The sequence below is a fragment of the Macaca mulatta genome, chromosome 11 (assembly GCF_049350105.2).
Source record: "Macaca mulatta isolate MMU2019108-1 chromosome 11, T2T-MMU8v2.0, whole genome shotgun sequence".
In the NCBI taxonomy this organism is placed as follows: Eukaryota; Metazoa; Chordata; class Mammalia; order Primates; family Cercopithecidae; genus Macaca; species Macaca mulatta.
The window spans coordinates 108,636,084-108,649,082 of NC_133416.1; the positions used below are offsets into that span (position 1 = coordinate 108,636,084).

The 12,999-nt window shown below is 38.3% G+C and overlaps 1 protein-coding gene across 1 annotated transcript in view; it reads left to right on the plus strand.

Moving 5' to 3' along the window:
* UTP20 (UTP20 small subunit processome component) overlaps window positions 1–12,999 on the plus strand; it is a 109,140-nt gene that overhangs the window by 36,301 nt on the left and 59,840 nt on the right. Inside the window, exons 22-26 of the mRNA XM_001091709.5 lie at window positions 488–673; window positions 2,542–2,632; window positions 4,132–4,217; window positions 4,785–4,910; window positions 11,212–11,378. Of these exons, the coding sequence (XP_001091709.3) occupies window positions 488–673; window positions 2,542–2,632; window positions 4,132–4,217; window positions 4,785–4,910; window positions 11,212–11,378 (656 nt within the window). The remainder of the gene's footprint in view (window positions 1–487; window positions 674–2,541; window positions 2,633–4,131; window positions 4,218–4,784; window positions 4,911–11,211; window positions 11,379–12,999) is intronic.

Below are 12,999 nucleotides of genomic sequence, written 5' to 3' on the forward strand. Positions count from 1 at the left end.
TGGAGATGGTAGTTCCATCTGTCTTATCAGTCCATACCTGGAGGACTAAGTTTTGTGGTGCTATGATACTTTCAAGAGAACTTTGGCAAAGTAGAATGTATCTGATGGAAAGTGACCAGCACAGTCCTAATGCTATACGTTAATCATTTAATATCATACATCCCTAACCCCTCATCCCCCAGTGATGGTTCCAGAGACAGGGAGGCTGATTTCCACTTAGTCCGAAATAGACATTTCAAATATTTTCAATAGTATAACAGTGGAATGGGCTATCTTCTACAGTTAGTGATTGGCTTGTCAAATAGCATACTAAAGAAGGGCCAAATTAAAAAAAAGAGTAATATTGTGGAAGCTTGACTAAGGTGCCACTGATGTCTCTTCAGTGTGGGAATCTGTGAGCTGTGGACATCTCTCATGAGCAGAATCAGGACCTTTCAGATTGGTGTGCATTCTTTATCAGTCTCCCGTGACTTTCTTTCCACGGTAGCAATGAGTATTACCCAGCAGATCTGCAAGTTGCTCCAACTCAGGATCTGCGGAGAAAAGGCAAAGGGATGGTGGCAGAGGAAATCGAAGAGGAACCTGCCGCAGAAGATGATGAAGAGTTGGAGGAAGAGGCAGTGCCCCAGGATGAATCCTCACAGAAGAAAAAGACAAGAAGAGCCGCAGCAAAGTAAGTTCACCATTGCTGAAAGATCACAGATCCACAGTTTTAGGAGGAACAGGAAGAGGTCTCTATGGCTTTATACAAAATCAACTACTCAGATAATTATTTACATAAGCACTACATCTTCCTGGGATTTTCTTTAACAGCCTAAAACTGTCAGTCTTCCAAGTTTTTTTGTTGGTTACTTATTATTAGTTTTTTCTTGGTTAACCACATAACGTTAGTTTGGGGGACTTTTGAGAGTCGTCTAATTGTAGCTCCTTTTTATAGATGAAAACTTTGGGACCTGGAGTGTTTGGATATTCTTTTGACCTTTGTCGTTCACTTTCCCAGCATGAGGGTATTGTGTTTGCATCCTAGGGGACCATGTAATGGAACATCCTTTTTCTTATAAATAATCATGTTAGCGCTTTTTTTTTTCCTTCCACCTACCTTCCCACCATCCTGTTAGCACTTTTCTCTGCTTTTTAACTTGTCTCCTACTGATTACTTTTTTCTCATGCTGTTGTTATACTCTCTTTCTTATTCTCTTAGTTGTTCTTTTACCTAAATTGTTAGAAACCTAGAAGAAGTGATCATGCTTTTAGAAGTTACTTCAGCTTAGTTGATGATTGAATTGACTGTCTCAGGTCTCCTGGATTGGTGCAAATGTTATTTTAACACTTTAGATCTCAATCTGATATGCCCATTTGTTGCGTATTTCCCTCGAGCCATTTATTAGTTCATCCATTCAATAACTGTATTGAGTACCCTTTGCTAAGTGCTGGCGTGCAGGGATGAATTGTACAGAGCCACTGCAATGCAGGAGTAATAGTCAATCCTGCCTGGGTGAAATATTTTTATAGGAGAAATATTTTTAAAGAAGGTATTGGAGCGCAGTAAGGAATTCCAGGCGTGGTGGCTCATGCCTGTAATCCCAGTACTTTGGGAGGCCAAGGTGGGTAGATCACTTGAGGTTAGGAGTTTGAGACCAGCCTGGCCAACATGGTAAAACCCTTTCTCTACTAAAAATATAAAAATTAGCCAGGCGTGGTGGTACACGCCTGTAATCCCAGCTACTCGGGAGGCTGAGGCAGGAGAATCACTTGAACCCAGGAGGCAGAGGTTGCTGTGAGCTGAGATTGTGCCACTGCACTCCAGCCTGGGCCACAGATCGAGACTCCATCTTGAAAAAAAGAAAGACCCAGGGAAGGCCCTCTGATGCTGAAAGATGAAAGTTTGCCAGACAGCTAGAACAAAGAAGGTCTTGTCCACTAACAGAAATAGTGTATGAAGCACAAGGGCAGGAAAGATTACTGCCAGCCTTCATGTCACTATACAATACTCTCCCCTTATCCATGGTTTCACTTCCCACGATTTCAGTTACCCATGGTTAACCACAGTCTGAAAATACTCAGATATATTTCTTCTTCCTTCTGGTGAGCAAGAGCCATTGGTTGCCTAAACCTGGACCTCTGTTGCCTGACATCTGTATTTACATTATGTGAAAGTGAGGGAGAATATATTCTACTACTTTTTGTCTGCCACGTAGAACCTAGACGAGGAATAATTCCAAAAATCATCTGAGTTCAATTTTGGAATATTTTACTATTTTGGTTACTTTCTAATTTTTGTTCAATTTAAACCATTCTGAGCATACACTGAATGATTTTTTTGGTGTGGAGAACCTGAATTTTAGGGACAGGACTGCCCGAAATATGAGATTTCTGGAGAATAATTTCCTAAATGTAAATAACTAAGTCTTGTTTGTATAATAGTGAAACTATAGGCAGGGTGTTTGAAGTTCTATTCAGAATAAAATTGTAGATAATGTCAGTTTAAGAAAATGATGTCAATTCTTTAAATCTGTAACACTCTGTTTTGTTTTTGTTTAGGCAATTAATTGCTCATTTGCAAGTTTTCTCTAAATTTTCAAATCCACGGGCCTTATATCTGGAATCCAAATTATATGAGTTATATCTTCAGGTCAGTAAAGTAAACTCTTGGCACTATAATTCTTTGTGAACTTATCTCTATCATTTTCTTTGTCAGAGTAGCTTAGATTTTCAATAATTGCTGAATAGGGCCTATGTCTACATTTTAAGTATTAAAGGTTTTTTTTTTTAATTAATAGACATATTTTCTGTTATCTTGAGAAACAATTTTAGCACTTACTTAGCTAATTTTAAAAGCATTTTGGGTGACTAAACATTGACTGGCTGTGTTAACAGTGAGAATAGCAAACCATGAATTATATCATGGAAATTAGCTCTTAGAAGGGAGTAGGGTTTATACAAAAAAACAAGTGACTACTTTTCCCTTCTAGTTTAGTGAGACTTCATAAAGGACTGGGATTTCAGGATCTGTTATAGTCCATTGCAGTCATAATTATGTGGCCCTGAATTTCAGATAAGCTTGCAGAAAAAAATTAATGTTGGGCCGGGCACTGTGGCTCATGCCTATAATCGCAGCACTTTGGGAGGTCAGGAGATGGAGACCATCCTGGCTGACACGATGAAACCCCGTCTCTACTAAACATACAAAAAATTAGCCAGGCGTGTTGGCGGGCGCCTGTAGTCCCAGCGACTTGGGAGGCTGAGGCAGGAGAATGGCATGAACCTGGGAGGCGGAGCTTGCAGTGAGCCGAGACCACGCCACTGCACTCCAGCCTGGGCAACAGAGCGAGACTTCATCTCAAAAAAAATTTAATTAATTAATTAATTAATGTCAGAAACGAAGTAAGCATTGGATGTCATTCTAAGCCATCTGGGGAAACAGATTCTTTTTTCATTTGGATGTTTTTCTTGGCATCTTATTGACTATCATTACCTTCATAGGATAAGAGATTTTCCTTAGTACATGACCAGCCCGGTTGGCTTAAATCCAGATTCACATAGAGAATTGGCCTCACCAGCCTGGACACAGATGCTCATGTCTGTAATCCCAGCACTTGGGAGGCCAAGGCGGGCAGATCACCTGAGCCCAGGAGTTCGAGATCAGCCTGGGCAACATGGTGAAACCGCATCTGTACCAAAAACACAAAAAATTAGCCAGGTGTGGTGATGGGCGCCTGTGGTTCCAGCTTCTCAAGAGGCCGAGGCAAGAGAATTGCTTGAACCCAGGAGGTGGAGGTTGCAGTGAGTTGAGATCGCATCACTGCACTCCAGCCTGGGCAACAGAGTCTCGGAAAAGAAAAAAAAGAGAGAGAGAGAGGATTGGCCTCACCCAAAAACTGGTAGACCCCAGGGTATGACTGTGGGATGCAGGTGTCAGAGAGTTTTGTTTCCGTTTTTTAATTTGCACATATTCTGTTCATCTTTTTTTACTTCCAGGAAAATGTGAAGCTGTTGTTAGCAATCAGTTTTGGGTCTTGTCTAAAACTTTAGAATTTAGCAGATCTCATTTAGCAAATAACCACAAGTAAATTGCTGTCCTATGGTATATGTATGTATGACTTCATTAATTCTATAAAATATTGTTCTTAGTTGTTGTTACACCAAGATCAAATGGTGCAAAAAATAACCTTGGATTGCATAATGACATATAAACATCCTCATATCCTCCCTTACAGGTAAGTTGCTTGAAGCTGAAAGAACTGCTGTCTCTTTGGCTGATTTTTATATTTCTGCATAAGAGCTTCTTCTAGAATAATTTCTTAAAGGCCTAGGAAATTTCCCTTTTTTCTGAGGTCATCATATTTCCAAGCAAGAAATGAAAACGAGTGGTATATTTGTTGGGTTGTTCTCCATAGGTACTAAAATAGAGAATGTTAATTTTTAAAATGTGTTGTAAATATTATGTCATTTTCCTCTTCTTATTAATATAATGCCATAAAATCTTGGTGGTTACTTAGAGAATCAAAGTCACTCTAAGAACTGAAGAAAGCTTTTTGTATCATGCTTTTTTGAACAGCTGAGTTATGGACAGAATCTAATCTTCTCTAATCCATTATACCTCTTGAAATGTGAAAATCTGTCATTTTAGGAGGTTTTTTTTAGGATTTTCCTTTATGGATATCAACCAGAATATGTACTATATACCTTATTTTAGTTATTACTCTGTGTACATATTTCACTCTTTCATTATTCAAAAGCACTGTTGATAAAATGGTGATGTGTGCTATTCTCTGTTTTTAAAGGGAAAACTTACAAAGGTTGCTCGAAGACAGAAGCTTTAAGGAAGAGATAGTGCATTTTAGCATTTCAGAAGATAATACTGTAGTGAAAACAGCCCACCGAGCGGATCTATTTCCTATTCTGATGAGGTATTTATGCTGTTTAAACACTGATTTTTAAAAAGTTAATAACAAACACAATTGTGAGTGTAGTATTATGGTTCTTTCAACAATTGTAATAGAATATTTCATTTTATATTTTCCTTTGATTGCATTTTCTTTGGAGATGGGGTCTTGCTCTGTCACCCAGGCTGGAGTGTAGTGGCATGATCGCAGCTCATTGCAGCCTTGACCTCTCAGGCTCAAGTGATGCTCCCACCTTGGCCTCCCAATGTGCTAGGATTACAAGTGTGAGCCATCACGGCCAGCTGCTTTTTTTTTGAAATGTACTTTTGGGAGAAGTCAAATTGTTATAGAGACTAATTTTTGTTCCTAACATAAAGAAAGATCTTTATTTATTTATTTATTTATTTTAGAGGGAGTCTCACTCTGTCACCCAGGCTGGAGTGCAGTGGTGTGATCTCAGCTCACTGCAACCTCCACCCTCTCAGGTTCAAGCTATTCTTGTGCCTCACCCTCCTGAGTAGCTGGGATCACAAGCGTGCTCCACCATGCCTGGCTAATTTTTGTATTTTTAGTAGAGAAAGAGTTTCACCATGTTGGCCAGGCTGGTTTCAAACTCCTGATCTCAGGTGATCCACCTGATCTCAGAGATCCCGCCTCTGCCTCCCAAAGTGCTGGGATTACATTCGTGAGCCACCACACATGGTCCCTAATATAAAGAAAGCTCTTACCATAGTATTGTAATAATAATATTAAAATTGAATTTAATATTTTCCTAAATTTTACTGTTGAGATACAGTAGAAATAATTCACTCCATTTTCCAAATATCATGTGATATTTAATGATGTTATTATTCTGTTAATTATAAATGGTAGAGCACAAAGATGATCCATAAATAATACAAAGTTTATATATGCTGGGTATAAAGAAAAATGAAGCTTAAATCTTTCATCTCACCAGCTCTGGAATGATAGGAATTGGAAAGATCATGGGATTGGGATTTAACAGAGGTTTGCTTTTGTTCCAACCCTGTACTGTGTAGTTCTATCAGATAGGGAAAGTTTTTTAGATCCACTGGGCTTCTGTTTCCTTAATAGGAGCTGGTTCAGTTGTGCTCTGGAGACTCTGCTAGTACTTGTCTAATGGCTCTCTTTAGTTCCATTTGTAGCCAGCATCAAGATTCCATTTATAGCGAGCTTTAAGAACTTTACTATAATAGACATAAAAATATTTGAGTCAGTGAATATACAAAATTACAATTATTGGTGGATTACAGAAACAAAAATAGCAGAAATCATCTTATATTTTATAAAATGTTTTATAACCTTTTTTCACTTAATATTTTACAAGAATTCTCTTAGATCATGAAATGTTTCAAAATGTGATTCTTCATCATATAGACAAGCCATCATTTACTTGTGTCGAGCATTTTGCCTGTCTGTAGTTTTTGTTGTTTGTTTTTTTCAAAATAGAAAATCTTACATTGAATACCTATAAATCTTATTTGATTGATGGATTAGAATAGATTCTTGATAGGAAAATTGATGAAGATTTTTAAACTTTTTGGTGTCTATTACCAAATTGTTGTTCAGAACTACTTCTTTTCAACCACAAGTTTGAACCACTTTATATTCCTACCGGCAGTAGAATGCCTGTTTCATACCATTCCAACACTAGGCTGTTGTTTGTTATTATTTTTTGATTGTTTTAATTCTTGCTAATTTGTTGGTGATAAAGGATATCATGTTGTATGACTTCACATATTTTAGATTTACTAGTGAAGATGAATTGTTTTAAAAGATTATGGGTCATTTGTGTTTATTTTCTCATGAATTTTTTTTTTTTAAATGTCTGACAACCTGTATTTTCTAAAAGCAGGTAAATGATATTCCTCTCTGTTTTCTTCTCATTCTGTTTGTTTTAATTTGATTATTTTATTCATCTGGAATTTATTTTGATGTATGAAATGAAATAACACCAACATGGTGAAACCCCGTCTTTACTAAAAGTACCAAAATTAGCTGGGTGTGGTGGCACGTGCCTGTAATCCCAGCTATTTGGGAGGCTGAGGCAGGAGAATCACTTGAACCCGGGAGGCAGAGGTTGCAGTGAGCCGAGATTGCGCCACTGCACTCCAGCCTGGGTGACAGAGCAAGACTCTGTCTCAAAATAAATAAATAAATAAATAATATTTTTTTTAAAAAGTCCAACCTTTCTCTGCTGATTTGAGAGCCATATGTATTTATTTCAGAGACAGGGTCTGTCTTTGTCACCCAGGCTGGAATGCAGTGGTGCAAACACAGCTCACTGCAGCCTGGATCTCCTGGGCTCCAGCAATCCTCCTGCCTCAGCTCCCCAAGTAGCTGGGACTACAGGCACATGCCACAATGCCCAGCTAATTTTGTTTCACTATGTTGCCCCGGCTGGTCTCAAACTTCTGAGCTCAGGCTGTCCACCTGCCTTGGCTTCCCAAAGTGCTGTGATTACACGCATGAGCCATCATGTCCAGCCAGAGTGCCACTTTTTTTTTTTTTTTTTTTTTTTTGAGACGGAGTCTCGCTCTGTCGCCCAGGCTGGAGTACAGTGGCGTGATCTCTGCTCACTGCAAACTCCGCCTCTGGGTTCACGCCATTCTCCTGCCTCAGCCTCTCGAGTAGCTGGGACTACAGGTGCCGGCCATCACGCCTGGCTAATTTTTTGTATTTTTAGTAGAGACAGGGTTTCACCGTGTTAGCCAGGATGGTCTTGATCTCCTGACCTCATGATCCGCCCGCCTTGGCCTCCCAAAGTGCTGGGATTACAGGCGTGAGCCACCGCGCCCGGCCCAGAGTGCCACTTTTAATATGCACTAAATATCCATGTATAATTGACTCTTTCAATCGGCTTTTGATAGCTTTACATTGATCTGCCTTGTTCCAATTCTGCACTGGTTTGTTTATAATAATAATCATAAAGGACTTAAATGCATTCTTGTATATATCAGAGGAAGTCATCTCATTAGTCCTTTCTTTCCAAAATATTTTGTTTTTTTCTAGAATCTAGATGAGCATTTGCTTTGGTTTTCCTAATTTCCCCTTTTGATTTGAGGAGAAGTTGCATTAGTGTTTGTCTTCATTTATTCAAATCATTCCTTTTTTGTAGTCTTTCAATAAAGTCTTTTCATTTTATAACGATGTTTTGTTCTGTAGAGGGAATTTTCCCTCTTACATTTTCTAGTTTATTTTTGCTACATAACTGATTATATATAAAAGCTATTGATTTTTGTGTTGTTTAGCCATCCACATGACAAAACTTTCATTAGTTTTAGTAGCTTTCGTTGCGTTTTCTTGTATTCTCTCTAACCAAAAAATCACAAATGATAATAACAGTCACAGATTATGTTAGTCCCCTGTTTACAAACCTTTTGACATCTCATTTTACTCAGAATGTAATAGAAAGTCCTGACTACTCCCTACAGGGCTTGATATGGTAGCTTCAAATGATATCTATAACCATATTTCTTCCTGTTTACCACCTCTCTCAGAACCCACTTTAAATTCTTAGCGCTTGCTCATCCGCCTGCATGGAAGACATGACAGCTGACACCTCTTACTCATTTGGTCTCATCTCAAATGTGTCATTATCAGTGATACCTTCTTCAAGTGCTTTGAGCCTCTGTGACTGGCCAAAGCTTTTTTATACTGCTACTACTAAGACCTTATCTTTTTTCACTGTGTTGACATATGTACTGACAAGGCAAAAACAACGGTGGGTAAGACTCCTAGTACCCTAGCACATAAATCAAGACAGTGGCACCAAATTCTACTAGTCATTCTTCATTGCCACATATTTGGAGTTATTTAATAAACAAACAAACAAACACAGTTGATGAATCTTGACCCTGAGTACATGTATGATAAAGTGGGAAGAATGCATAAAATACTTTTGCTGTGCATGGGCTGTCTCAGTGAATGGCACCTGTGTGAGTATTTGATGTACAAGCTGAACTAGCTCCTTTTCTTATTTGTAAGACGTATACACTAGGATTCTTTTCACAGGCATTTTCTTGAACATGAACGCAGTGAGCCTGCCACTTCAAGGAAAACAACTGACAGCGTTTATTTCCAATAACTAAATTCTAGCATTCAAGTGGAAATTAGGATTGGAGAAAACTTTTATTTGGTACTGTGAACCTGACATCTTCCCAATGCTTAAAGACTTTTCTGATGAGATGATTAGTAATCTTAACAAATGTTAATAAACAAATTTCTTTTTTTGGTTTGCAATGAAATGTGTCAACATTTGACATTTCTGCATAACTTAGTAAACCAATATTTTCCAAGTAACTGATGCATGTAATAGAATGGTGTATGGGTAAAAGATTCATTCAAAGTGCAAGATACATGGATTTTAGTGTAACAGAGTTCATCAAGTTTGTTGATGGGGTTTCAGATTCCACATGGCAGCTAATCTTTCAACTTGTTGAGCTTTGATGTAGTATCAAAATGGGATATCTACAATTATCTGAAAGTTTAAAAAATATTTCTCCCTTCTTCAACTACCTATCTATGTATAAGGCTGAATTTTTTTCAACCCCAATGTATTATAATAGATTGAATGTAGAAGCACATATGAGAATCCAGTTATCTTCTGTTAAGTCAGACGAAAGAATAAATAAAACAATGCCACTAGTCTCACTAGTTTGCAGGAGTAGGGTGGACATTTGGAAAATATAATTATTTTTATTACAATGTTATTGATGTTAACATGTAATAAGTTTATTGTGAATATTTTAAAATGAATTAATAAACCAATGTACACTTTTAATTCCTCAGTTTTAAATTCTAATACAATAACTATCAAATAGGTAAAATTTACATACACAAAGTCTTTGGAGACCTCATTAATTTTTAATAGTGTAAAGAGATCCTAATATCAAAAAGTTTGAAAACTATTTTTGATTTTTGAGTATTAAGTCAGTAAGTTTTTTATCATGTTAAGAAAGTAGCTTTTATTGTTCTTTGGAATTTTATCAGTAGTGGATGTTAAATATTATTAGAGTGCCTATTGAACATGTATTAAAGTTATTATATTAACTTTTTCCAGGAACCATTCATCTGTATTGATCTAGTAGATTTTACTAATGACTCTTTCTTGCATTTCCTGGGGCAATCCTTATTTGGTTTTAGTGCAGCACTGGATACTATAGTTACAAATGTTGTGTTTTATGTTTGTAAGCAAGATTGGCATGTAGTTTTATTTTTGTTCATTAACCCTTCTCAGTATCACAATTATGCCACATTCATAAATGAGAAAAGACTGTTTCCCTGCTATGAAACTTCATAGCATAGAAATTATTTTCTTCCTTGAAAGTTTAAAAAGCCCACCTGTAAACTGTATTAGCTTCAAGTTTTCCAATAAGTATTGGTCTCTGTGGGTTTTTTTTCTTAAGTTCCTTTTGTTTATTTTTGTGGTTTTTTTCCCGAAAAGTAGCTTTTTCATTGAATTGTTTCCAGCTTCCTTAATAACTTACAATTGTCTTCTCTTATTTTATTCCCTTTTTTTTTTTTTTTTTTGAGACGGAGTCTCGTTCTGTCACCCAGGCTGGAGTGCAGTGGCCGGATCTCAGCTCACTGCAAGCTCCGCCTCCCGGGTTCACGCCATTCTCCTGCCTCAGCCTCCCGAGTAGCTGGGACTACAGGTGCCCGCCACCTCGCCCGGCTAGTTTTTTGTATTTTTTAGTAGAGACAGGGTTTCACCGTGTTAACCAGGATGGTCTCGATCTCCCGACCTCGTGATCCGCCCGTCTCGGCCTCCCAAAGTGCTGGGATTACAGGCTTGAGCCACCGCGCCCGGCCATTTTATTCCCTTTTAATCTATATATTCTCATTTTCATTTTTTCATGATTAGACTTACCTTTGATTTGCCTATTTTTTCTCCCATAACAAACCACCTTCTGGCCTTTGTCCTTCTTGCTTCCCTTAGCCTTGTTTTTTCTTTCGTTTTGTTTCGTTTTGTTTTAATTTTTGAATTTTTTTATAGAGACATGGTCTTACTAAGTTGCCCAGGCTGGCTTTAAATTCCTGAACTCAAGTGATACTCTGGCTCAACCCCTCAGGTAGCTGGGACTGCAGGCACCCATCACTGCATGTAGCTCTCTTAGCCTTATTCTGTTGTTGACTTTTTTCATTGTCTATGTTAAGTATCTGATTTCTGTTTTCATGTTTCTGTGTTTCATAGTATATCCATTTAAATCGATTGAGTTGCTCTTCTAGCCTTTTAGGCAAACAAAACAACTTGTATTTTAGAATTAATGTGCAAATAAATAATGTGCTTTTGTCTTTTCAGAATTTTGTATGGGCGAATGAAAAATAAGACTGGGAGTAAAACTCAGGGGAAATCTGCTTCAGGCACCCGCATGGCCATTGTCCTGCGATTCCTGGCCGGGACCCAACCTGAGGAGATCCAGATATTCTTAGACCTGCTGTTTGAACCTGTGAGGCACTTCAAGAATGGTAACTATCAGCTACCTCTCACTCTAATACCTGTTGTCTGCGGTGGACTTCTCACATCTCAGGCTACATTCCCCACGCTCCTGGGCATCTTTCTAACAGGGTTGTTCCTCTCAACCTTGATGGCAATCTTTCTGCTGAAGTGCAGTTCATTTTAAACTTCGATTGAATTGCATGAAACTGACCATTGGCCCTGTGGATTATCGGCACTCTTGTGTTAGAGCCCCTGATGAGAAAATGTGTATTTTTATTGCATATTTAGACTGTTTGAAAAATGGTTAATACTTACTCCTATAGTACAAAGAATAGGTTTCTTCTAAGAAATTCAAAGCATACTGCAAATTGGTGTTAATTGTTTGGCATTTATTCATTCCCTGAGTCATTCATCTATTCAGTAATGATTTATTGAATACCTCCTGTGCCCTGGACACTCTGTTAAGTTAAAAATAGAAAAGTACAATCTGTGCCCTCAACCTCGTAGTTGAGATGAAATGGATGTAATCGTGTATACATTGAGCTAGAGTGCTCTGTGCTATGTTCTTTGGTATGGAATGTCAGTAATTATTAATAACAGTAATGACTAACATCATTTTGAGTACTTACTTTATGCCAGACGTTATGACAGACTCATTTACTTATAACTCAGTTGATCCTTCAGACAACCAACCACATGAGCTGTCATTACTTGACTGTCCCCGTGTTACACATGAGGAAACTTAGGTTTAGAAAGGTATTTCACCTGTGGTAACTCAGATGAAAAGTGGTAGAGTTGGGATTCGAACTCAGACCTTTCTGGTTATGAAAGCTCTGTTCCAGTCCCCAAATTGCTTTGCTTGAGGCCAACATAGAAAATTATTTATAGGGTATTCTGTTGCATTTGTTTTTGTATTTTTTCTATGATAATAGTTCCAGCTGTTAACAGGTTTTTCATTCAGTATAATATTGCCCTGTAAAGGAGGTTGGCTCTGATGAATGCCAAAAAAAAGTTTCCATTCAATGTATAACTCCCATTGTAGGAGGATGGGTATAGATGCTACTCTTATGGATGGCCCATTTGGGTGTATGAATCCATAAGCTCATGACCTCACATCAGATGGTTTGGAGTAAAGGTCAAGCAATAACAATTTGTATCTTTTTAGTAAGTTTTGAAATTAATATGGCAGCAGCTGTTTATAAGGGACTCTGATTTTATTTATTAACCAGGGGCTATAAGAGAAATAAAACTTGATTCTCAGCCTTCAAGGAACTTGTAATACAGAAAGGTACTTTTAGTGAAACTGCCAAACTCAGCAGAGCTGAGTGCAACGGAGAGTAAGAAAAGTGTATAGAAAGTTACCAGATGGAGGGCCGGGTGCGGTGACTCATGCCTATAATCCCAGCACTTTGGGAGGCTGAGGTGGGTGGATCACCTGAGGTCAGGAATTCGAGACCAGCCTGGCCAACATGGTGAAACTCCAACTCTACTAAAAATACAAAAACCAGCTGGGTGTGGTGGTGGGTGCCTGTAATCCCAGCTACTCGGGAGGCTGAGGCAGGAGAACTGGCTTGGACCTGGGAGGTGGAGGTTGCAGTGAGCCGAGATTGCGCCACTGCACTCCAGCCTGGATGGCAAACTGAGACTCTG